Below are 26,557 nucleotides of genomic sequence, written 5' to 3'. Positions count from 1 at the left end.
CAGGAGAGCTGTCACGGAGGGGAGCAGGTCCTTCTCCAGGCTGTCATGGCCTCCACAAGCCATGCCAGGCTCCATTCTCCTTTACAACACAGGCCCCATTTTCCAGGGTCTGAGCCATGGAGCTTGGCTTCAGAAAACGGTGTAGCAGCGTGGACTGCTGGAGAAAATCCCAGAACCGCATTTAGAGGCCCCTATGCTTTCACAGGCTTCGTCGTCTCCTGGGGCCTCAGTGTTGTACAGACTGCTTTCTTTGGGGCTCTGGTCCCTTCTGCAGACATCCCAAGATTACGCCTCTCCCCCTGCATCCTCGACCATACATGGATTCCTTCCCTGCTGGCCAAAGCACATTCCCATTCTCAGGGGAGATCCTAGCAGGCAGGGAGAGGGAGGGAGAAGGGCCCGTGCGCTGGAAGGGAGTGTGGGAGTCTGCTGTCATGGCAACATCCTTCTGGTCCTCCTCACTGGGTCACTCAGCTCAGGCATCAGCCCAGCTAAAGGTCCAGGACTGATGAGAAAGCACTTGTCTCCACCTCGCTCTCTTCCTGGGAACAGATGTTGAGATTAATTAGAACAACAACAACAACCAGACCAACACTGGTTACTAGGCGACTGAAGCTTCATCCATCTGACTCAAGAGAAACCGCCCCCCCCCCCCCCCCCCCGCCCCAGAAGACAAAGGAGCGGAAACTCAGACACCGGATGGATTGCGTGGGAGGCCACGCAGACAGGCACTGGGACTGTCGGTAAGCGTGCCCGTCACAAGGGTCCCGGGCGTCGTGTGCTCGGCAGCACCCCGTGCAGCGCAGCGCAGCGCCTGCGGCGTGAGGGACCCCAGGGGGACACAGGGGCGGAGACCATGAGGAGGGGATGGAGGCAGAAACCAGACCAAGGAAGGCCCGACGGACCGCACGCACCTCCTGCCGCAGGTTACCTCCCTGTTCTCTCAAGGCTTATGTGACACCTGCCATTTCAGTTTGACCCGTTTGTGCACCGCCTTAGTTGGAGCAACTCCCACGCGGTGTCAGCTTCACCAGAAGAGCTTTTCTCTCACCTTTGGGGTGGGAAAATCGGTAGAACATAAAAGTGACCATTTCAAGCATGTTTACGTGAAGGGACAGTCGCATCAGCAAGTTCGCGCGCGCCCTTGCGCCACCTTCAGCGGCGTCCCCTACCTGCAGAGTTCTCCCTGAGCCCGAACTCTAGCTTTGTGGCCTTTATTTTTATTTTTAAAGATTTTATTTATTTATTTGACAGACAGAGACACAGCGAGAGAGGGAACACAAGCAGGGGGAGTGCGAGAGGGAGAAGCAGGCTGCCCGCCGAGCAGGGAGCCCGATGTGGGGCGATGCGGGGCTCGATCCCAGGACCCCGGGATCATGACCCGAGCCGAAGGCAGACGCTTAACGGCTGAGCCACCCAGGCGCCCCAAGCTTTGTGGCCTTTAATTAAACACTCCCCAGTGCAGGTTCCCCTCCGCGCCCGCTAACGGCTGGGGCTTAGGGAAAGCCACCGAGCAGGCGACTCGGAGACGCGGACCGGCAGGCAGCGACTGAGGAGAGCCCCCAGCGGCGAAGCAGAAGGGTTTCGTCCGTGGGCGGTGCGTTTTCGCAGCCCCCCCCCGCCTCCCGCAGGGAACCGGGCAGAGCCGGCGCCAGGCGGCCTGCCCGCGCAAGCGCAGAAAGGCGGCTCCATTTTAGAGGAAACAAGCCGCTGCTGGTTTTTTCAAGCACGAAGGGCGGGGGAGGAGGGCGGCAGAAAACCTGCACGGCGCACTACTGCCACCTAGCGGCCATAGAAACTGAGCGCCACACGTTGCGGAAGAAAATCCATCTTTTCTACCATTCCCCTGGGAGGCGACGTGCAGCTCGAGGCTGTGGGAGCTACGTGGAATGCCGCCGAAGAGCAGAGGAAGCCAGGGAACGGCCCGAGAGGCCCGGCGGAATCGGCACCGCACAAAAACCTTCTCGTCGTCCTGCCCCGGAAGTTTGCCAACAGCGGCCAGAAGCCCGCGCCCGGAAGTCCCGGCACCAGGGAGGGTGAATCGTGAGCGCTGCGACCCGATTGGTGCTTTCTGGGCATGCGCACCGGAGTGGAATGACGTCGGCGCCAGGCTCTGGGCCGGGGTTCCTTAGGGGTCTGCGGACCTGTCAGAGGTACCGGGGAGACGGGGGTATCCCGGTACTGTCAGCAGGTTCCCAGGAGCTCCCCCACGCCCCACGGGCGGCACCTGTACGGGTCCTCTGTTTATTGTCCCCCTCCCCACCCTAGCCAGCGAACACGCCAGTCCCGTAACACACTCGCTGTCCGCCCTCTCAGCCCTCACTCCTCCGATGCCTCCGGGCCCCCCTCAAGCCTCACGAAGATGACCCGCCGCCCCCTGGCCTCTCCGCCCCAGGGATGTTCTCCTGCTCCCCAAGCGGAGTATCGCCTTGCCCACGGACACGCCCTGGGCATCAGGAACGCCGCGCCCCTCCCTGGCGTCCCGAGTAGCTTTCCTCTCGCTCAGCGCTCTGAACCGGATGCCCTGGTTCTCCAGCTCCCTCCCTCTAATGCCTCTACATCCACAGGATACAGCCTCTTGGGGGCCTCCAGTCCAGACCCCAGGGCCACCTCAAGGTTCACCCCCAATAACAAACACCTCCTTTTTGTATGTGAGCACCAGAGCATTGATGACGAAATTTTAAAGTCTTAGTGAATTCTTTTATGTTAGTTCCATGGCCAGCAGAGAATTGCCTTTCATTTCCACTCACCCTTCCCACACTATTACAGCTCTCTTCCGGTCTGTTGCAACTGCCTACTGATTCATGGCGAGGACAGTAGCAATCAGGTGGGACTTGCCACAGCTTCCCAAACCCTGTCCTGGCATTCTCTGCCGCCCCTCTGCACACATGCTCTACAGGGCAACCAGCCCCTCAGCTCTGCTCAGCATCCCGCGCCTCCCAGCTTCTCAGAGACTTGGCTCCTGCAGCGTCTCCTCTCTCCTGTTCTCTCTACATGGGCGCATTCCACAATAGAGGCGAGGGGGGGGGGAGGGGGGGCCCACTGCCTTCCCCCAAGTCATCCTGCAGCTACTGGCCCCCAATCTGTACCTTTCAAAGCAAAACTGCTTCAGCTTCTCCCGAGGCCGTTAGCTCCTGCTCCCGCTTCGATAGAGCTTTCGTCCCTATCTCTCCACTGCGACTGTTCTCGTCAAGGCCTCCCTTAACATCCATATAGCCTGACACCACTCACACTCTGTGCACATGCGAGGGAACCTCTGAGGCGCCTTTGGCGCTGTGACCATTCATTTCTCCACCTACTTTTTTTATATAGATTTGAGTTGGGAGGTGTATATAAACTCAATTTCTATTGTATTTGACAACGTGTGAATTTCACATTATGCCCCCTTTGACCTGGATATATGGGAATTCGGGTCAATATGAAAGACAAGCCAAAGAAGGAGTATCCTTTTCAGTCACAGAGGGGGCAAAGGCCCCCAGAGGAAGTGGCGGCAGAGGTGAAACAGCTCAGACAAGGGACAGGTGTTCGAGAAGTGAGGGGGAGCTCCAGGTACAGGAGGGTTTCCCCTCATGCACACGTGGGACTCACAGGATACACTCCGTACAATGACCCAAGCGCTCTCTTTGAGTAAAGGGATAACTGGAGTTGAGATATATAGCTTTCTGGAGCTGATCTTAGTTCCTGCTATGTTGTAGATGAGATGGGGGGGGGGGGGCTGGATTCCCCTATGGGGGATGTAGAATGTGGCTGCGTTCATAACCAGAGGTTCATGATGGAAACTTTAACCAGGCAGAGGCTTAGATGACTCTGCAGCTGCACCTGTGGAGGGCACAGTCCCGCCCAGGGGTGGGATGGAGGATGAGACCCAGATGCGGAGGTATTTGCAGATGCCAGCTGAGTGAGGTGAGGCTGAGGCAGCCAGGGAGCACCAGGTCCCCACCAAGAGGAGGGAGACAGAAGTGCAAGTTACACCCGCCTCCCTGCATGGCATCAGCAGCTGGACCTGGGGGAGACAAGAGTCATCCTTCCCTCAGAGACCACCGAGGGCACTGTGAGCCACATAGGTGTGTCATAGAACCCCCCCTTTCCACATCATCACACACACCTGTAAGCCACACATACCCTTCCTCATGTTGGGGAGGAGTGAGGGGCGAGGGGTGGTGGAAACGTGAGACTGAGCATTTGTAGATAGGGACCATTCAGCGACTGCATCGGACCACGCTTACCTACCACATTCGGTGTAAATGCATGGCTTCTCTCCCCCCTTGCCTTCCAGTCCAGATGCGGGGCCTGCCTCAGTCAGGAGACTAACGGAACCAAAGCGCCTGGGTGATGTGAGGAGCACGAGTGAGTCTGTGATCCGAGCTCACCATCCCCACCGGCTTTTCCTCTGCCCGCGGTCTGTCCAAGCAGTCATGTTAAAGGAGATTGGGGGTCCTTGTCTTGTCCTCTCCTTTAACTCAGGAAGCTTTTACCGTCCACAGACGGACCCCAGGACAGAGGACAGAGAGAAGAGAGGCCCACACAGACACACACACTGGAGTAGCTGACAAGGGTTGTCACAGAGCTGAGCTGGGCCTCCCCGTGGCCACCCTGCCCCTGCCCTCCCCAGGCAATTTCTCCTCGAACAACACAGACGCTCACTTCAGGGCCTGAGTTCTGGATCTGGGCCTCAGAAAATGTGTCCAGAGCCAGAGGAGGATGCCTGGAGGATCGTACCTAAAGCCAGTGGTTTTTATTAGAAGAAGGAGAGGTTTTCCCTTCTTAATTCGTTTGAAGGTAAAGCATGTGAGTTTCCTCCATGGAGCTGAGGGGCCCAAGTGAGGACCTCAGTAGTTGCTGACAGAGCCAGCACTATCCCCCCCCGCCAAGATCCTTTCCCCCCTCTGCTGGGTGCTCAGAACATCTGATCTTCGAGGGAGAGCCTCCCCAGGTCCGCCTAGAGCTGTCACATCCGCAAGTAGGGACCCAGGCTTTTGTTTGCAGAGACCAGCAATCAGGCGCCCAGTCAAGGACAAGTCTCAGGTCTCCAGCTGCTGTCACTGGCCCCGTGAGTGTGTTCTCCGTGGTGAGAGCCCATTAGGTTCTGGCCACAACACAGGCATGCAGCACGAACGGTGTTTGACGGGCTTTCTTTATAGGAAGCTAGAGGACTTAGAACGTACTCGCTTATGCCCACTGCCCCACTTGGTTCCTGAAGCTCAGAAGGTCATGCTTTCTACCCCCCTCCGTCTGAAACAGACAGTGGTGCCCTGAGGCCCCGGAGTCTCTCAGATGGAAACCAGGGTCTAGTCCTGAAGAAGCCACCACGCTCTCGTGTCACTCTGGGGAAGGAAGGGGTCGACCTGGAGCAAGGGCTTGGTCTCTTCTTACAGTCGTGGTTCACCAGGCCTCCCTTCCTCATCTGGCCTCCTGTCGGATAATGACCTATCCCTGCCTCCCTCCCTCATCCAGCAGGGATAAGGAGCTTTGGAACGACGGGGTTTCCTTCAGAAAGGCGCGGACTCTGTGGCCACAGAGCAATGGCTGAAGTGGCTTTCGGACCGGACCTTGGTCCTTCTCCTGAGAGCGTTCGCCTGCGTTACCGCTCGGCGTCTGACCAGTGGCCCCTGTGTGAGATCTTAGAACAGTCTGGACCTGGGCCCCCCCCTGACTTGCAGCCACCCGCCGGAGCCTGCGCCCGGCATCCTCTTCACGGTGATCTGAGGACGGCACTCTGACCCCAGCTTTGCAGGGGCAGAATCACATGGCGCTTCTGTCCTGCGGCTCCATGGCCCAGCCTCTCTGTTCCTCATTGGAAGGACCCGAAAGCCCAGGCTCCTCACCAGCAGAGAGGACATGCCGAGGCCAGTCTCATGACCAGGACTTAGTTTTACAGAGCATTCTAGTCTATCCAGGCCCCGGCCGCAGACGAGGTTGCCCCGAACCAAGAAACATGTTTGCCGGAGACACTTGGTCTGAATGTCGTGGCCAGGCGCCCACGTCCCCAGACCTGCCATCGCCCCAACCCCCGGCCCCGACACCCAGGGCCCTCAATGGCGGCGCTGCTCTGAGCGTCCCCAGCAGGACTCCTGTCCTCAGATGCCACCTCTGCCACAACTTCCCGTTCGGTCCCCCTCTGTTTCACTCCCGTCTGACAACTCAGTGTGGGGCTCTGCCGGGACACCAGCCGTTGAGGCGTCTGCCCGGAAGATGAAGCCGCTTCTCCATGGGTCACGGAGGCAGGAATGGGGCGGGAGAGAGGTGATGGAAGACTTGCTCCAACCCCACCGCTGCACGGACCCCACCGCTCTGCCCGCAACGGAAAGAAACACCGGTGAAGCTCACCCCAGCTCTCGACTCTGTCATCGAGTCAACAGCCCGCGCCATCCGCAGGGGTTTCTGGAGCCTGCATCCAGTTGCTTTTCGGACCTGCTCCTGGGGACAGAAACTAACATCCTCTGAAAGCACACAGCCACCTGCTTCTACTACCGCCCTGTGTCAAGCCAGGTTTCTTGATCGTGTAGACCGCAGAATGGACTTACTTGGCTACCTCTGGGTCCCTCCGCGATGTCCCCCACCCGCGGATCATCCCTTTGCTAAATTCTCCAAAGAGCTCCATGTTGCCAAACCAAAGTACCCAGCGCCGTCTCGGCCACAGTAACAGCCCTCGGTTTCACAATGCTGTGGTTCCTCAGCTGCTGGGACCGCAGCCCACCCTGGCTTTCCCCCTGCTTCTCAGATCTTCACTTCTAAGTCTCCCCCTTGGCCCGTTTCCTTTGATCCCGTCCTAAATCTTGTTTTCTTTTTTCCTCCCAGGGTTCCAACCTCTGCTCTGCGCTCTTCTCATTCTATACACGATCCGTGGGCGACTACATCGCCACCCAGAGCTCTGCCCCCCTGACTCACTTCCATCTGTATCCCCATGTATCCCTGTGGCTTCTCCCGTCAACGAGTCTACCTAAGAAATGCCTGCTGGGCCCCAGACCCCCATGGGCTGAACCTATGGGGCATCTGCACTCAGAGGTCCCACAAGCCTTGCCAATCTGCAGACGACCCCAGACCTCCATTCCCTCCTCTCGGGTGGACACCACCATCCACCCAATGCCTTAAGGCAATATCCTGGGGAGGTTGCTAGGTGTGCTCTCCACCGCGCCCCGCCCCCCACCCCGACTCTCTGGGACCTGCTCAGGACAAGGCTACACCATGATCCTCACGTTGCCACAGGTGTTCGCAAAGTCGCCTGTGAGGGCTCCTTCTCCGCAGATACACCCTGAGCACGTCCTCACAAAGCTCCTGGTTCGGGTGCGTTCCCCACAGGAATTCCTGAGGACACCCGGGCCCTGCAATACACCTGGGAGATTGAAATCCTCATCTTCTGTAAGAACCCCCCGTGTAAACTCGATGAATGAGGCACAGCAGTAAGCCCGGGATTTGGAATATGGAGTTGAGTATCTGGAACCAATCTCTCAAAGAGAAAGTTTGGGGAGGCACGTGTCCTTGGGTGAGCATGAAACAAGGGACTGCTCGATTTTACTTTTCATCATCAATACCTCGACCTGTTTGGGCTCTTATCTGAGCATGGGAATGAGTTTGAGAACAGAAAGTATAAGAGAAAGTTAAAAAACACAACTCAGTAGACTTGGCAGATAAGCCTGACAGCCGAGCCCATCGCCATCAACGGATACGAATCTCAGCCAACGCGTTTTCAAAGAATTATTGGGATCTGTCTGATGAAGTGGTCGATACAGTGTTTTCTCCGATCTTAAAGTAGCTAAGCACAAGGGATCTGGACAGGAAATAAAAAGTCTTACGTTTCGTGAGCAAATGCAGGGTTTTAACTTCAAACTCTGGTTTTCGGGAACATTGAGAGCAGCCAGTACAATGGCAGTTTTAAAGCCCGCGTTTACTCTGACCTGTTTTTCCTTTCCTCACAACCTATGAGATCGGCCAATCACAGCAGGTAATGGTGAAAACCTGCGGGCCTTGTAAGGGGAGTCTCAAATTTCTTTCTTTTCTTTTCTTTTCTTTTCTTTTTTTTAATTTTATTATGTTATGTTAGTCACCATACAATACATCATTGGTTTTTGATGTGGTGATCCACGATCCATTGTTTTCGTATAACACCCAGTGCTCCACGCAGTACGTGCCCTCCTCAATACCCATCACCGGGCTAACCAATCCCCCCTCCCCCCTCCCCTCCAAAACCCTGTTTGTTTCTCAGGTCCATAGTCTCTCATGGTTCATCTCTCCCTCCGATTCCCGCCCCCCTCATTTTTCCCTTCCTTCTCCTAATGTCCTCCATGCTATTCCCTAGGTTCCACAAATAAGTGAAACCATATGATAATTGACTTTCTCTGCTTGACTTATTTCACTTAGCATACTCTCCTCCAGTCCCATCCATGTTGATGCAAAAGTTGGGTATTCATCCTTTCTGATGGCTGAGTAATAGTCCATTGTATATATGGACCACATCTTCTTTCTCCATTCATCTGTTGAAGGGCATCTCGGCTCTTTCCACAGTTTGGCTATTGAGGACATTGGGGTGCAGATGGCCCTTCTTTTCACTACATCTGTGTCTTTGGGGTAAATACCCAGGAGTGCAATTGCTGGGTCATAGGGTAGCTCTATTTTTAAATTTCTGACTTGAGGTTTTCGCCTTAAGGATGGTTCTGTTTCCACGGCTGCAAACTAGGTTTTCATAGAAGTTTCCAAACAATGCTCTTGCTGGGGCCACATTCCAGACTCCCTACCTCAGACTCCCTGGGGATGGAGCACCTGCATCTGTCCCTCTTTTTTTTTTTTTTATTAATAATTTTTTTATGTTACTCTCAGTATAGTTAAGATAGTGTTATATAAGTTTCAGGTGTAGAGTACCGTGACTCAACAATTCCATACACCACCCGGTTCTCATCAGGAGGGGGGCACTAATTAATCCCCATCACCTAGTTCGCTGATCCCCTCACCCGCCTCCCCTCCGCTTACCATCAGTTTGTTCTCTATAGCTAAGAGTTTGTTTCTTGGTTTGTCTCTCTCTCTCTCTCTTTTTCCTTTGCTCCTTTGTGGCTGTTAAATTCCACGAGTGAAATCATATGGCACTTGTCTTCTGACATATTTGGCTTAGCATAATCCTCTCTAGCTCTACCTGTGTTATTGCAAATGGGAAGATGTCATTCTTTTTTATGGCTGAGTAATATTCCATTGTATATATACCACATCTTCTTTATCCATTCATCTCTCCATGGACGCGTGGGCTGCTTCCATGCTTTGGCTATTGTAAACAATGCTGCTATAAACATAGGGGTGCGTGTACCCCCCCGAATTAGTGTTTTTGTATTTTTGGTTAAATACCCAGCAGTGTGATTGCTGGACTATAGGCAGTTCTATTTTTAGCTCTTTGCGGAAACTCCATACTCTCTTCCAGAGTGGCTGCACCAGTCTGCCTTCCCACCAACAGTGTAGGAGGGTTCCCCTTTCTCCACATCCTCGCCAACACCTGTCGTTTCTTGTGCTTTTGACTTTAGCCGTTCTGACGGGTGTGAGGTGATAGCTCACTGTGGCTGTGATTTGCATTTCCCTGATGGTATGTGATGCTGAGCATCCTTTCATGTGTCTGTTGACCGCCTGGATGTCTTCTTTGGAGAAATGTCTGTTCACGTCTTCTGCCCATTTTTAAACTGGATTATTTGTTTTTCAGGTGTTGAGCCCTCTCTGAGCTGCTCCAGGAAAGAATCGATGTGCAGCTGAGGTTGAGAAGCATCGCTGAGCTTTCCCGGTCCTGGTTTAAAGAGGATCTTGGAATCTACAGCCATGTGTACTAATACTGAAATTTTTAAAAATCCCTTCTGTGTCTTCTCTTGCAGGAGCTACTTTTTTTTTTTTTTATTTGAGTTTAGTTGACACACAATGTTACATCAGCTGCAGGCGTATGTCACAGTGATTCAACATGTCTAGCTGCTCTGCTCCCCAGTAGCGTAGCTACCACCTGGCCCCAGACAATGCTAGTACAGTATCACTGACGATATTCCCTGGGCTGTGCCTTCCATCCCGTGACTTTTTCATTCCTTCACCGGAAGCCTATATCTCCCACCCCCCCCGCCCCCGCCCCGCTCACTCAACTTCCCCATCCACCCACCCACCCCCTTCCCTCTGGCAGCCATCGGTTTGCTTTCTGTATTCATAGGTCAGGAGCTATTGGTGACGCATTTACTTTACAGCCATATTGAGAATAATTTCAAGGACTCAGGGCTGTGTTTATGCGCCACTGTCCCCTTCTCTACAGGACACTCAGGCAGGCGGAGGGGAGGGAGAAGGGCCTCAAGGATGGAAAGGCAGCGGGATTTCCATCGTCCTGGTTACCCCTCTGCCGTGGATCCCCACTGGCTCGCTGAGCGAGGCAGGGGCCCCTGTGTTTGGGGGGGGGGCGGGGGGACAACATCCCTCCCCAGTCTACACATGTCTTCCTGTGGCCAGAGGTTGAAGCGAAGGGTGAGGCTGGTTACCAGGGACACCGCAGCCAGTGCCATGGGATTCCTGAAGAATGGAAAAGTCCTAAGTGGGTTTCAGATGCAGCAGGGACTATGGGAACTTGGCCCCAGCCACAGATTTCTGAGACAACCACTCTGTACTCTGTGCACCCAGTGGCTGCCCGCACACGCGGACACGCGGACACGCAGACACGCGCAGACGTTGCACTCACCAGCACTCCGTTCCGTTGTGCCCAGGGCTCGTTCTGTTGTGCACAGGGCTTGGGCTGGCGGGAGATGCTAGCTCACATGGAGGAGGCAGGTGATGATGGGTCACACAGGCAGGACCCAGAGAACATGGAACGAGAGATGGGGCAGTTTCTTAGTGTTATAAAGTCAATGGCATACCTCTTCCTCAGGGACTTACTTAGACATCTGCATTACATTTTCTAAAGGCTGTAATTTGGGGCACCTGGGTTGCTCAGTCGGTTAAGCATGTGCCTTCAGCTCAGGTCATGATCCTGGGGTCCCGGGATGGAGCCCCGCGTTGGGCTCCTTGTGTAGCGGGGGCGGGGGGGGGTGTTTCTCCCTCCACCCCTCTTCCCCACTCATGCCCTCTCTCCAAATAATAAAATCTTTAAATAAATAAATAAATAAATAAATAAATAAATAAATAAAGCCTATGATTTACCTCTCACAGAGTTCACCCAATTAAAGGCTGCAATGCAGTGACTTGTAGTAGATTTACGGAGTTGCGCAGCCTTCAGCAGGATTCAGCTGTACATCATTTCATCCCTCCAGAAGGACCCTGTGTACCCGGCAGCACTCAGGTCCCACTCCTACCTCCAGGCCGAGGCAACACCTAAGGTAATTTCTATCTCTTGTAGGTTTGCCCTCTCTGGGCATTTCCTGTGAACGGACTCATGCTTCGGGCGCACTTGTGTGTCCGTGTTCTTTCACTTAGCGTAACACTGTGGGGGCTCATCCGTGTTGCTGCAGACACCACAAGGTCATCCGTCTTCGTAGACCGGTGGCATCCACTGCCCCAGTTTGATTATCCTTTTACCCGTTGACAGACTTTTAGACGGCTTCCCCTTTTTTGCCGTGAACGTCTGAGTACAAGTCTTTGCTTGAACATAGGTTTCGTTTCCGGCTTCTCCATGTCCTCATTCTTTGTCTTGCATGATTGCGCCGGCCGGACCCTTCAGTCAGTGTTGGACGGAAACGGTGGGCCCCGGCATCCTCACCTTGGTCCACCTCTCAGGAGGAAAGCATTCATTCTTGCACTACTCAATGGGATGTGACATGAGACTCATTTTTCTTCTAGATAGCCTTTATCAGAACGAGGACGTGCCCTTCTAGCCCCAGGCGGCTGAGAGGTTTTTTTTTAGCGTGAATGGGTCTTGAATTTTGTCAAATGTCTGTTGTCTCTCTATCGGGATGATCAACTACATGGTTCCCGTCCTCACTCTATGATGATGGTGTTTACCTTAACTGCATTTTGAATGCTAAAGCAATATTGCAACCCTGGGATAAGTCTCACTTGGTTAGCTGCATACTCCCTTGTGAATGGTGTTGCATCTGGTGTGCCGTTTTGGGGAGGGTTTACGGGTGGATAGTCGTAATAGATATTGGTTTATAGATGTCTTGTGTTGTCCTGTGTGGCTTCGGTAGCCGGGTAATATTGTCCTCATAGGCTGAGTAAGGAAGTCTTCCCTCCTCCTGTCTATTCTGGAAGAGTCTATGAAGGACGGCTACTGTCTCTTCCCACAGTTTACCAGAATTCACCAATGAGGCCAGCAGGCCCAGGCCCTTCCTCTGTGGGAAGGTTTTTAATTCCCAACTTCAATGTCTTTACTTGCGATAGGTCCATTCAGAGTTTTCTCTTTGAGCATATTCCATTTTATCCCCATTCTCTCCCTGTAATTTCTTGCCTCCTGGTGGCTCTGCCTCCGGGTCTCTGGTCTGGAACCCGGCATGCGGAACATCTCTAGACCTCACTGGGTTCTGGCTCCCAGTCCGGAACTTGGGAGCGTGTGCTGTGTCAGATGGGACCCCCAGATATGCTCATGCGCTCCATACGTAGGCAAGGGGACCATGCCTTCGGGGGGGGGGTGGATGGGTTGGAACCAGTGAGTCCCTCGGGTACACCCAGCCAGCCATTCTCCATGGGCCCCCAGGTAGGCCGTAAGTCTGTGGCTAGGAGCGCCCTCAGCAAGCCCCCGGCCCGCGCTGCCCCGCCCGGGTCCTGCCTGCTCCTCTCGTCTCCTGGCGAGACAGCCTCACAGGGGATCCGTGACGGCTCCCTGCCACACGTCTGGGTGTCCCAGCTCTCCCTGATTGAAGGCTCAAGTCCCGAGGCCCGGGACCGTCTCGCCATTACTCCAAACTGCCCCGCCCCGGCAGCCAGCCTAGCACGGCGTGGGGGAGGCAAGGGAGACAAGGAAACCTTCACGAGTGGCTATGCATTTGATGGTGGTTGGCGTGGCTGCAGAGGTGAGGCCACCTCCTTCCCGTCTCTGTGAACTCTGCCCGGTGGGGAAGACTGGCCCTGCCCCAGGGCATTCTGCAGAGGATTCAAGGAGGTAGCTCATAAGACTTGGCGCTTCCGGCTGGGAAACGTCCACCAAAGTCACCGGTTCTCCGCACTTCACCCACAGCCTTCGTGGAGGTTACAGGTGGTGAGCTGGTTGAGATGCCCGCTCTGAATGCAGCCCGCCTAGGTCTGTGTGCCACGTCCCGCTCCGGTGGCTACGCGACACTCAGCAAGTCACCTAACCTCTCTGTGCTCCGCTTCCCCACCTACCCACTGAGACTGAGGTCTTGCTCCACGAGGGGTCTCTGGGAGCGGATTCCATAAGCTGATACTTGCAAATATGCAGCATAGGGTCTGACAGCTAGTACACAATCAAGAGACTGAAATGCCATGTTACTCCTGCTCCCCACACCCCAAATGACCAGTTTGAATTGAGGCCTCGGAGTTTCAAGAAAGAAAAGTCCTGCTTTAGGGCGCTGGGTGGCTCGGTCCGTTAAGCGTCTGCGTTCGGCTCAGGTCACGATCTCAGGGTCCCGGGTTCAAGCCCCACGTCGGGCTCCCTGCTCAGCGGGGAGTCTGCTTCTCCCTCTCCCTCTGCCCCTCCCCCTGCTCAGGTTCTTTCTCTCTCACATAAATAAATAAATGATCTAAAAAGAAAATAAATAATCTAAAAAGAAAAAAGAAAAGTCCTGCTTTATTGGCCCTCTCCTTCAAGTGGGAGACAAGCCTGGCGGGGTCAGGTGAGCTCCTCAGCTCTCAGATGAGATCACAAGTTGAGAACATAATCAACATACCTGTGCTCAAGCCACTTCCCTCTGCGGGAGACTCGTAGATCTTGGCAGCAACACAGCCTTGGGGACTACCTAAAAATAGAGCCTGACAGAAAGCAGAATTTACTGTCAGTTTAGAGGAATCGCATGGGCATTTCGTGGGTACACAGCATTGGATCCTGTGTTTGTGTGTGGGGAGGAGGGGAGGTGCGGGGCGGGGGGGGAGACCGATTCATTCAATGAATCCTGAAATGAAAAGGCACGTGCCTAAATCCCCAGATGACCCTCCAATAATTCAACGATGCTCTGGTTGTCCCGCAGCAGGCATGGAACTGCCGTTCCCATGCACCAACCCGGGGCCACCAGGCAACGAACGAGGAATGGCCCCTGAAGATCCTAAGGCCAGGGGAACCGGCACCATCCCGCGGGAGCTCCTACCGTGTGCAGCGGACTCTGCTTCCAATTCTCTGTGGGCAGGAAGACTCTCCTCCCCTTGCTCCTGGATCACGTGAAGGCCGGGCCTGCTGCAGGGCCGCAGACGGTGACGTGATGCTGCTCCCTGGTGCCCTCCCCGTCCCCTGCCCCAAATCCGCACAGTTTACGGCTCCGCCTGATAAACCGTGATCTGCTGCTCTAGGATTTAAATGTCGTCATCTCAGATCTAACAAAGAACAAAGCAACAGGGATCAAGAAACCAGAACTCAAAAGCTATTTTCCTTTCATACGCAGATTTATTTGGTACGCATGACGAGGCAACCCACCAGCAATTCCGCCAAGGGGAATACCATCAATGCCACGAAGCAGGGAAGCGTTGACCTACGTTTAGCTCAGCGTATTCATAACGGCTTACACAGAGAACACCACGGTGAACGCCCACGTTCCAGTTCCACGTCCCTTTCCGCCAGATTCTCGATTTAGCGTCAGGTTCCGGGAAGTGGGGCTCAGTTGAGCGCACGGGCATCCCAGCAGACCTAGTGCTGCTTCTGGGAGGCGGTCAGTGACACGGCACGAAAGCACATGGCCATCACCAGGGCGTTCATGCTACAGAGAAACCCTATATCTTACCGACGACGAGGCGGGGAGGAGAGACAGACATCCGGGGTGGGGAAGTGACAACATGCATCATGGGAGCCGCAACACGGAAGTTAAGGACCTCTGGTACGCAGTGAACCACAGAAAGCCCCACGGTGACCCAGGAATTCCAGGCAGGAAAGGGTAGGCCCTTCCCGGGACTGGCTCCACGCTCACACGGACCGAGTGTCCAGTCCTCACGCTGCTTTTGCTCCTTCTCTGACTTCTCTGACTGCTTACTGTTCGGTCCCCAAAAGGACCCCACGCTCAGGATCTGGCCACACCAGCCTCCACGTCTGAATCCGTTCAGATCTCTGTCACGTGAGGACGAGAGCCTCAGTTTTCTTTCAACCACTGCTTCAGGAGCCTCTGGAACATTCTTTTGCTTTCCTGCTGCATCTCCAGTTGGAGCTTCTCCTCTCTCTCCTGCTGTTGGAGCACCCCTTCGGGCAGAAGGCCGGGCCGGCTGGTCCCCAGGCTGAGGGTCAAGCCACTGAGGCCCTGCACCAGCGTGTCCCAGGAGGAAGGATGCGGGGCCCCTTTCCTCTCTGTGGGCATCCCGGACACGCTGGGCCTATGGCTCTGGCAGTATCGACATTCACATCGGAATCTGTTCGGATCCCTATCCCCCGAGGAAGAGACCCTGGCCTTCCTCTCGACCCGGTAAGGTGCCACGTGATCGAGGTGTCGCCGTCTCACGTGCCCCAGAAGTGTTCTCTTCCTCTGAGGGGACGCTGCCCTTTCCCACCGCCTCTCTTGGAGGGTTTTCTCATCCCTGTACCGCTGCTGGAGCAGCCCCTCTGGCAGAGGGGCAGGGTGTCTGGTGCCCGGACTGGTTTTGAGGTCACCGAGGCCCATCATTAGCAGTTCTGAGAAGGAAGGAGGGGAGGCTGCTGTGACTTCCCGGGAGGTCTCTTCAGAGCTCATCGGGGAAGATTCGGGAATCAGTGTTGAGTTACATTTCTGGACTGGATCCATGGAGGCGTCGTCGGTGCTCACAGCTCCGCCCGGCCCTTGGGTCTAGACAGGACGGTGAAGATGAAGGTTCTCCAAGAGCTGGAAGGTGGCGGAGGGACGGGCACGGCCAGAAGAACCCAGACTGCAACACGTGGTGATAAAAGAAGAAAGAAAACCCGTTATTATTCCTCTGACTTCAGCTTTCCGGGCCTCTGTCTCCTATCTGTGAGATGGGGACGACCATGAGCCCTAGTCGCGGGGACTGTTCTGTGCTCTCAATGAGATAATACAGTTCCAAGAGCTCAGAACACTGACGGCATATAACCAGGGTCTCAGAAGTGACAGCCATTATCGCGTCCACCCACGTGACCCGCCATGCAAAATGATGTCCCGCAGTCAACCACGGTAATTCCTGCGGACGTTTTATAACCGTTCTCAAGCATCACTTTAAGAACAATCCATGCGTGACCGGCTTGCGCTCTCCTCCTAGGTGTTCATGTACTTTCGAAAAGCAGACATTTGCTAAAATCTAAGCATTTCACCATGGGGAGGGACACATTCTTTTCAAGTTTCACTGGCTTTCATCTCCTTAAAAAGGATACTCAAGCCTACGGACATCATTTGAAAATTCCCCGTAAGAATAAATAAGAATTTACCAACGCATAAGAACAGAAATCAATGACGTTTCTAACAAGACACATTAGAGGAACTCAAATCAAGAGTTGCTTCTCTGAAATGACCCATAAAATCGACACACCTCTCACGGGACTGAGGAAGGAAAAGAAGAAAAACAGAAGAGCAGAGCAAGATACATCCCACTTCCTGCTTTCTAGCCATACGACAAAGCCAGGGAAATCAGAACAGTGTGGCACTGGCATAAAAACCGACACACAGACCGACGGGACAGAATCGAGAGCCCAGAGATGACCCCATGCATATACCGTCAACCAATATTTGACATAGGAATCAAGAACACGCAGCGGAGAAAAGACAGTGTCTTCAATAAATGGTGCTGGGAGAATGGGATAGTCACACGTCAAAGAAGAAAGCTGGACGCCTGGCTTATACACACAAAAATGTACCTGGAGTCGATTAGAGACTTCAGTGTAAGGCCGGAAACCATAAAACTGCTGGAAGGCTACATGACAGAAAAGCTCCTTGACACTGGGTCTTGGCCGCAAATTCCTGGATATGACCCCCGAAGCGCAGGCAACAAAATCAAAAAGAAACAAGTGGGGTTACATGTAACTAAACAGCTGCTGCACACCAAAGAAACCACCACCGAGGTGACAAGACAACTTACAGGATGGGAAAAAGCACGTGCAAACCGTGTATCCGTCAAGGGGTTCATATCCAAAATATAGAAAGAACTCCTACAACTCCACGGCAAAAGGGCTAGTCGTCCAATTTAAAGACGGATAAAGGCTGTGCTTAGAGCGTTTTCTAAAGGAGACGTACAAATGGCCAACAGGGACATGCAAAGCAGCTCCAAACCGCTAATCATCGGAGAAATGCGAATCGAAACCACAATGAGGCATCACCTCACACCTGTTAGAATGGCTAGCATCAAAAAGACCAGAGATAAAAATGCTCGCTGGGATGTGGAGAATAAAGACGTCGCGGGGCGCCCGGGTGGTGCAGTTGGTTGAGCGTCTGACTCTTGGTTTCGGCTCAGGGTGTGAAAAGATAATCAGATTTGTGGTTATCAGAGGTGGCGATTTAGGGAGGGAGAAATAAGTTACCAATAGCAGGGATGAAAGAGGAGATTTTGCTAGAGACCCAGCAAATATGAAAGAAACTAGGCGGCAATATTACGTTCAAATCTACATACATAAATGCAACCGCTAGGAAATGGATTGACTACCCGAAACCCATCAACCATCAACACTTACCCAAGGCGAAATAACACGCACAGTTCAGTATCATTTACAGAAACGGACTCAGTTGTTTAAAACCTCTGACGACAATCCCAGATGGTATCGCCAGTGAATTCTACCAAATATCGACAGGAGAAACAGACACACGCAGATATTCTACACAATTTCCTCCAGAAAACTAAGTGGAGGAAACACTTGCAAGTGATTTAGGAGGCTAGCATTTCACTGATACTAAGAAAAGAAAACCACTGACCAATGTTCTTTCTTAGCACAAGCACAAAATTCCCCACCAAAACACCAGCAGTGGAATCCAGCAATCCATTCAGAGAAAACACACCATGATCAAGTGGGTTAGTCCAGGAAAGCAAGGGTGGTTCAGTAACTGAAAACCAACTAAGGCAATCCTCAGATTTAGCATATAACTGATTAAGCAACGTCATCTGATTACAAAGAAAAATGAAAGACTCAGTGCTATGCCTATCAAAATCCCAACGGCACCTCTCAGTAACAGAAAAACAATCCTAAAATGCATCTGGAACAACACAGGACCCAGAACAGCCAAGGCCACCTTGAGGAAGAACACAGCTGGAGGTACCCAAGTCCTTCATTTCAAAACACAGTCCAAGGCTACAGTAAGGAGATCAGTATGGTACTGGCGGAAAGACAGACACAGACCAATGGAACAGAACAGAACCCAGAAATAAACCCAAGGCATGTACCGTCAACTGATCTTGACGAGGATGCCAATAATACCCGGCGGGGAAAGGACACTCTCTTTGACAAATGGCGCTGGGAAAACCGGATGCCCACGTGCAGAAGGATGACACCGGACCCTCTGTTACACCACACACGACAATCAACCCAAAGGGGATTGAAGATTCAATAAAAGACCCGATACTGTGAAACTCCTGAAAGAAAACGTAGAGTAAAGCTGCATGACATTGGTCTTGGCAAAGATCTCGTGGCATCAACACCCACGGCACAGGCAAGGAAAGCAAAAATAGACAAGTGCGACTACATCAGACTTAAAAGCTTCAGCACAGAAAAGGAAACCGCCAACAAGGCGCAAAGGCAATCTGCAAAATGGGCAAAAACATTTGCAAACCACGTATCTGACAAGGAGTTGATTTTCACTACGTATAACAAACTTTCCTAACCCGATAGCAAGAAAACAAACAACCCAATGTAAAAATGGGCAACGGATTCGAATAGACATTTCTCCAAAGAAGCCATACAAATGGCCAAAGGGCATATGGAAAGTGGCTCCACATCCCTAATCAGCAGGGAAAGGCCAGTCAACATCACAATGAGCTATCGGGCCGCACGCGGTGAGGAAGCTTCTCGTCAGAGCAACTACCAAACACAGCGGGTCCCAAGTGTCGCTGGGCATGCGGAACACGGGAACCCTCGTGCCCTGGCGGTGGGACGCAACCTGGCGCAGCCACAACGGAAAGCACTACGGAGGTTCCTCAGAAAGTTAAAACTACAACTGTCATAGGTTCTTGCTCATATCGGGGTGCCCCCCTCCAAAACAACAAAAACTAAAAACCAAAAAACCTACCATATGACCCAGCAATCCCACCCCTGGGTCTACGTCCGAAAGAACTGAAATCGGCATCTCAAAGAGCTGTCCGCACTCCCGTATTTCTCCTGCAGCTTTCACCCGCCGAGCCAGGATAATGGAAACCACCGAACTGTCAGTCAACAGAGGAGGGGATAAAGGAAGTGTGGCACGTGTACACAATGGGACACGAGAGAAGGAGATCGTGCCATTTGCAGGCCAGCTGCTGTGGATTAAAGAAGGGGGACAGATGATGCCACCGCTCACTCTGTGCCTTCCACGGGCCAGGTAATGTCAGCTCCGTGTTTCACATCTGTCGTCTCCTGCAGGTCTCCCAACAAACCTCGGGGAGGCAGAGTGACTGCCCTTTCACCAGGAGGAATTTGAGGCTGTAGGAGAGAGAGAGACTGAATGGCAGGGTCTGCCCTGGAATCCGGCGAGAGTGTCAACCGAATGCTGGGGTGGCAGGGAGGGGAGTCTGGAGATAAAGGCAGGCACCGGGACACAGAGAGCTTCCGATGCCATGTGGCAGTAACGGACTGTCACGTGCTCCGTTACCTGCCCTGCAACCCCCCCAGCCCCCGCACCAGAAGCAGCCCCTAGCTGTCCGAGGACAGAACTGGAGTGACTGGAATTCAGGCACACGATGGAAGATGACGTGTATTTGTGTTCCCCCAGGTGGGACACCCACAGCGGGGAAGCCAGCCTTCTGGTGAGGGTCATCCGTGCGTGACGCAAAGGATGAGAAGAGAGTGGCACAGCAAGAGAGTCTCTGGGGCTGAACGGACACGTCGGATGCCGTCTTCATGGTCTTGGCTGTGGCTCATCAATGTGAGGTGTGACCTGCCACCTACCCGGGGGCAGCCTCAGTGGTTGCAAGGACAGGGAACGTGCCAGGCACAATTCTGCGAACCATCCTTGCATTACCTCATTATACACTCAGAAACGCAACCCTCTCTGTTTGGTGATGTCATTAGGAAGAATAGTAAACCCATTTCACAGGCGAGGAGAGTGAGGCACACAGGGCCAAGTCAATTTCTCCAGAGGACATGACAGCAAGTGGCAGAACTGCGTTGGAGGGAAGGGTGTCTAGGATCAGAGTCTGTGTCCTTAGCCATTAGAGGGCATGGCTCCCACAAAGCAACAGAGAACCAGACCCCACGATACCCACCAGATCAGGAAGTCAGCTTTGTGCTGAGTTAAGGAGGAGACCCCTCCGCAAACAGGCCTGGGCACAAAGGTAACTCACAATCACACAAACGAAATCAGAAGGAAGGGTGGGCGCAGGCGGGGACACACTCGGGGATCCAGTGATGCCGTCAGGGACGTGGGTTCTTTCTAGCTCTGATCTGGCCTTTTCTGGAACACACGTTCCAGGACCAACAGCCAGATACGGCAATGTCCGGGGCAGAAAGAGACTTTCGAGTCCTGTATCTTTCCTATGAACAAGGAAGTTTCCCAGAAGCCTTCCAGCAAACGGTCTCTTGCTTTCTCGCCGTAAAGCACGGGCTCACACCCCCATCCCTCAGTCAGTCAGGAGGGCCTGGAACGTGACGCCACATCTGTCCTGCACGCAAGGTTTGGGAATGTAACGGCTCTGGGGAAGCCCTTCGCCTCTTACTCACCTCTGGGGACTCAGGCAGCGTTTCTAAGAGCAAGCCTTCTTCGCCCTCTTTCCTTCACCCTGGACAGCGGCCCTTCCTCTGGACTTCCACAGACCCTGCGTTTCCCCTAGCCCAGCCCCAACCCCACCCAGCTGTCAGAGGCGGACTATTTGTCTCACTCGCTAACCAGCCCAGGAGCTGACAGAGGCCGGGCACTTTGACTTGTTCACCCATCAGAGCCTCAACCCCAGTGGGCATTCACAACTATCTACCGAATGGAATAAAGGAGAATGTGAGGCCCTTTCTAAGCATCTCGTTTGGTGTATCAGCCCTGCACAATCCCTGTTTTCGGGTCCCAAAGGAGCAAATGCCTGTGCGGGGAGGGTAAGTGACATCACAGAAGCTCACCTCCAGTAAGAGACAGAACTGCAGCCCAGGCGCGTCCTGACTCCGGCGGTATGCACCCTTGGTGGCAACGCCTCTCTGGATTCTCTGTAAGCCCCAAAGCCTAGCCTAGAAAAGTAACCCCAAGGGAGTGAGTTCGGGCTTCTCGAGGAGGTGCCCTTTCACCAATGACGTGAACAGGGAGAGGAGTCTGAGAGGCAGCTATCTGGGGTCAGGACTTTCCAGACAAGGGGGCACCCTCGGGAAGAAGTGTCTGAAGCAGAGGCTGCTGGACACAGTGCAGATCCTGCCGGGAGGTTGGAGCCACCGGGGAAGGGGCAGGGAGTGAGAGCCTCACAGCAAGCGGGGACAGCAGAGGGTGACGGGCCCTGGATCTGGCTGGGCGAGTAAGCTTCTACTCAGTCAGCTGGACCACGAAGGACACCCACGGATCACAGATGCTGAGTGACAGCCTGTATCAGGCCGTAAGGTAGGCAGAGGAGGGACACGGAGAAGACCATGCAACCATTCAGAGAAGACGCAGGTTTGGGCAAAGCGCTGGAAGGACAGTGAGGAGGAGCGCCTCCTTGGGAGGCTGACAGCACTCACCTGGACCAACACACCCTCCACCTGGGTGCCCACGTCCCCGTCCCCAAGGGCATTTGTGCTCTAGCCATAGCATCACACCTTAATTAGAGCCCGAATTCACGCAACAGTCCACCTGTTGGACAGATCACTGTGGGCACCTGCTATGTGCACCGGCCACTTGGTACTTGGAAAACATTCTCTGAGCTGACTGGTGCTCCAAAGATCTTGATCCAAGTTCCACCGCGAGACCAGAACTGTGGCTGATGGGGCGACAGAATGTCCCACGCAATTAAAATATCGTTACAGCCTCGTTTTGTTTTTTTTTGTTTTTTTTTTTAAGTATCTGCAGTCGGAGATGGCACAAAAGATGCAACCTTCCTCCTCCTCCCAAAGAGAATCTTGAGCACAGAGGTGTCCCGTTTCCTCCATTTGTATTCCAGAAACAGCTGGTACACTAGCTACCCTTTGTGATGAAGTCATAACGACACCTTGGGTCAGGGTCCTTCCTTCATTGAAGAAACATGTCCTCAGCACCACCTGAATACCATGCGTCAGTTTCCTGGACATGGTTGGGGGATGCAGGGATGATTTAGGCTGCAGTCGGCCAGCAGATGACCACATGTCGCGTGAGAAGAGCGATGGCGGAATTTAAGTCACGGGACCTTAGGAACACAGAGGAGGGCATCTTACCCCTACCTAAGCGTCCGTGTGTGTGTTTGGTCAGGACACACTTCTCAGGGGTGGGGAGCATGATGAGGTAGGCACTCTTGATCACCCACATTTTACAGACCTGCAAGCTGAGGAACCGAGAGATCCCCACAGGGAGAGCCAGATTTCCGTCCCCGGTCCACCGAGCTCCAAGCACCACTGCCGTTTGGCCAGCCCCACGGCTGTGACGCAGCCACTAAAAGCACTTGGTCGGCCTCTGCTTGCCTCTCAATTCAAAATCGCCGGTGAATAGAGTGAGCCTGGTGCAGACCTAGTTTGGGGGGTGGGGTGGACTGCGAAAGTCTCTGTAATATGGCAAGGGACCTCTGGACGGGGCACCCTGGAAGCTGAAGTCCTGCTTGGCGGCTGGCTCTGAGGCAAGCCTTCCACGCCAAGGGACTCCGGGGCTGTTGCTTCGGGGCCGCTCCTCAGAGGGCAGATGCAGAGTCTTAGGACCTTTCGGGGTTGCTTTACCCTGCAGGGTACCTGCGTTTCAAGGTGGGACATGGAGTTGGGACCATGATGACCATGCAATCGTCGAACGGTATCTGCATTTCAGCAACTGAAACACAATCCAGGTGTGTCACTGTGAGCGCAAAGACTGGCTTTGGAGTCGGGCAAAATGGGAGGCGGGATTCCCAGGTCCTCCCTCTCCTGTGTCAGCCACCTAACAACCCCTTTCAGTTTGCTTCCCTGTCTACAGACGTTGGGCTTTGAGACCCACCTGAGCCTTTGGGTAATCAAACCGTGTATACCACGCACACCTTAGCTCCTCAAGAGCTAGGCTGCAGAAAAAGGCAATCACACTGTGCCCTGTGTTAGGGACACGTCAGCAACGGAGCGCGGTATGCCAGGCCCCTGGGAGTCTGGTCCCACCCTCTGGCCAGGGTTGGGGGTTGGGGCGGTGGTGGTTGGACTGGTGGTTCCATCTTTTCCCTCGTCCAAGGCACACACTTCGTTTCACACCGAGCTGTGCTGTTCCTAGAGGGGTTGTAGCGAATGAGGGTAACCCCCACGGTTGAGGCTAGTCTATGGGCAGGGAGAACCAGCAGTGGGTTCACACTCTCCACTGGATGCTGGAGGAACCGACATAGTTTCCTCCAGGGCTTGCTGGCACCTGGTGGGGGCCCCTAGGGAGTCATACGGAGGCACTGTCAGATTCCCTTGGAGGGTTCCCATAGGGGCAGGCAGCTGATCCTTGCCACCTCGAGGGCCACAGGGACTAATTAGTCAAACCCCTTGTAAAGGGAACACCACTTAGTATACTTTCTCTTGTCCTAACGGAAAACCCAGACTGCAACTTACGGTGAAAAGTGAGCTCATTAAAACAAAGTCCGGGGGGGGGGGGGGGGGGTTGAAGGCCTGCTTAATTTCCTGAGTCACAGGTGCCCTAAAGTAACATATTCTTTCCATGTTTCTGCTTATCCCTCCTCAGTGGAAGGCAGGACCCCTTCACATTAGGAAAATTTGTGCCACATTCCAAACCCCGGGTTCAAATGGATCCAAGGCTCCATGTAAAATGAGGTGAGATCTTTGCCGAGTGTAATCCTATTCTAAGCAAGGAAGCCTTTTCCAGAAAAACTCTGCGGTCAGATTGCATTTCCAATTAGCTCACTGTGAACCAGAGTAAAACATCTGTCCACTTGGCGGAATTTATAATGAAATCTCCATCACTTCTTTTCAGTACAAAGTTCTGTGAACAGTGCCTTCTCACCCAGGTACTCCTCAGGTTAAATGGAAATTGCTCTCTACTGAACCTGACAGCTGAACATAGGTAGGAATCAGGCAAATGAAGTGAATCCTCGACCTACAGGGGATGGCAATGCGTGGGGCTGGGGAAATGAGAGGCAGGGAGAAGAGAGTGTGTCTGGGTCCACTGGCCATCTACTGAACAGAAAGAGGTGGAAGGGGGCTGGAATGTGGCGTGGGCGTAGGGCAGGAGGCGGTGTGCTGAAGATGAGGCAGTTGCGGGTAGGCGAGGCCTGCTGTGCCTAGTCCAAGAGGCTGGACGTTATTTTAAGGACAGCAGAAAGCCCCTGCCGAGGTTTGAGCAGGGTAGACGAGACCAGGTTAGGATTTAAGAACAGTCCGTCAGGCAGTGGGATGAAAACATTTGTGGCCAAGGGCCAAGATTGGTGGTGATTATCAAGCAGAGACGAGGGTCATCTGGCCTAGGGAACTAACCCTAGTGATGGACGAAGTGTCAAGAGCTTATTCAGAAGGACGGAGGAGGTTGGACTGGCCGGCCTTGGTGACTGAGGGGGTGGTGAGCGAGGCAGCAAGGAAGGATGGCTTCTTTTTTAAAAAGATTTTATTTATTTATTTGAGAGAGAGAGCGCGCGCGCGAGAGTGAGATCACGAGCAGAGGGAAGGGTAGAGGGAGAAGCAGAATCCCCGCTGAGCAGAGAGCCCGACGCGGGACTCCATCCCAGGACCCTGGGATCATGACCTGGGCCGACGGCGGCGCTTAACTGACTGAGCCACCCAGGCGCCCGAGGAAGGATGGCTGGAAGGATCGCTGGCCTAAGCAGCTGGGTAGAATAGAAGGTTGCTTCTCACTGAGTTAGGCAACACCGGAGCAGATGCAGATGTATGGGGAGTGGGGGGTGGGCGTGGTCAGTTTGGGACGCGACGAGTATTCTCTGCCTCAACCACCTAGTTACCTCAGCGACTCGAGGGAGCTGACCCAGCCTCTCTGTGCCTGAGATGCCTCACCTGGAATGAAGGATACTAAAAATGAGGAAAAATACCTAATTTCTGTTTCACTTAGTCTAGGATAACGCTCTCCCTTTGCACAGCACAGTGCTGTTTGACAGTCAGGCACTCCCTAGGTAAAATGGGAGTCTCTCTACTTATCCACATAGTGCTTGGCTTTACCTAACTGCCTTTTGTGTTTTCAACATGCAGCACGCATTGGCAGCGCCAAAAGAAAAAATATGAATTCAAAGCAATGTGTTTAACACAGGTGTGCCATAGGTCAGCCCATCAGCCTGTCTCTCAGAGACACAGCCCCCCTTCAGGCCCTCCAGTCTTCCTCCTGTAGCCTCACTCCCTCATCCCTCAGGGATGGTGGTGAGCCTTTGGGACCTACTTTCTCCAACACTTCTCTTCCCTGGAAAGTCATCTCCAGCGTCTCACAGAGTGGCTAGCACTTGTTGAGTGCAATGTGTCTGTGGGCCTGTCAGTTGTCTCAGGAGGTGTGTAGCTTCGGGGAGGACAGAGCCAGATGTGTGGATCTGGAAACCAACACTGTGTTCCTGCACAGCCGACGGGTGATGAAGCCATCCATACCAAGATCTGAAATCAGGGCCCCACCACTTATTCCCTGTGTGCCTTTGGGCGGGTGACTTCACCTCTCTGTGGTCAGTTTCCCCACTTGTAAGATGAGGACGATGACCTTACTCTGGGATAATGACCCACTTTTGCTTCCTTCATTTAGATCAGGAGAGCATTGGTGGTTCAGTGGTAGAATTCTCGCCTGCCATTTAGATCAGGAGAATAGTACCTTTTAAAAACCATAAAGTGCTCGTCAAGTATCAATTACTTCCACAGCTAAAAAGAGAATCTCTGCTTGTCTGGATATCCGCTTGGACAGGCACAGAAGAGGCCAGGCACATTTTTACCCTGCAGACAACGCTGAACTTCACCTGAGCCCTGAAAAAAGCCACAGGAAAGTAATCTCTACAGGCTTTCCCGCTCCAGAAATGGCTTACCCCAAAGGACCACTCATCCCCTTATAACTTTGGGAAGGCTTGCTGTTCACTCTTGTCATACCTGCCATCAGCCTCTCGGGGGACTCTTGGGTTTACCTGCGACAAGGCCAAACACAGACCTTCCTCCTTTGGCTGAAGGGCCAGACACAGTCCCCCCAGCTCCCTGCTGTCTCAGGAACAGCCACCGAGGTTAAAAGTCAGTCCTCCCGAAACTAGCTAGACACAGAGAGAAACATTTCGTGTCCGGCTGACTGAGACTAATCCTGGACGCAGAAACACCCCTACCTTAAATCTCCCCACTATAACGTGTCTACGCATCCCTATGAACAAAAGGCAAAACCAC

At 53.5% G+C, this 26,557-nt stretch overlaps 1 protein-coding gene and 1 long non-coding RNA gene across 19 annotated transcripts in view; one reads left to right on the top strand and one right to left on the bottom strand.

Annotated features, from left to right (window-relative positions):
- Positions 1-1,754: 1,754 nt before the first annotated feature.
- On the top strand, positions 1,755-14,250 carry LOC118013965. Its single transcript, XR_004680161.1, has 6 exons — positions 1,755-2,153; positions 2,770-2,827; positions 6,799-7,942; positions 9,677-9,793; positions 11,146-11,312; positions 14,076-14,250. It is a non-coding gene; the product is annotated as an uncharacterized LOC118013965 (long non-coding RNA).
- Positions 14,251-14,468: 218 nt separating this feature from the next.
- LOC118013883 (protein FAM156A/FAM156B-like) overlaps positions 14,469-26,557 on the bottom strand; it is a 41,501-nt gene continuing 29,412 nt past the window's right edge. For 15 of the 18 annotated variants that reach the window (XM_035009898.1, XM_035009859.1, XM_035009906.1 and 12 more), the window contains one exon: positions 14,469-15,921. In XM_035009898.1, coding sequence (XP_034865789.1) covers positions 15,159-15,800 — 642 coding nt within the window. In that variant the 5' untranslated portion in view covers positions 15,801-15,921 and the 3' untranslated portion in view covers positions 14,469-15,158. Of the gene's footprint in view, positions 15,922-19,484; positions 19,607-21,229; positions 24,843-26,557 lie in introns of those variants that run through there. The other 3 variants (XM_035009884.1, XM_035009765.1, XM_035009875.1) reach the window with 3 other exon arrangements.

The sequence above is a fragment of the Mirounga leonina genome, unplaced genomic scaffold (genome assembly GCF_011800145.1).
Source record: "Mirounga leonina isolate KUSES-001 unplaced genomic scaffold, KU_Mleo_1.0 Mir_101686, whole genome shotgun sequence".
NCBI classification, from domain to species: domain Eukaryota; kingdom Metazoa; phylum Chordata; class Mammalia; order Carnivora; family Phocidae; genus Mirounga; species Mirounga leonina.
Note: the sequence above shows the minus strand (reverse complement) of the source record. Positions and strands in the feature narration are given on the sequence as shown.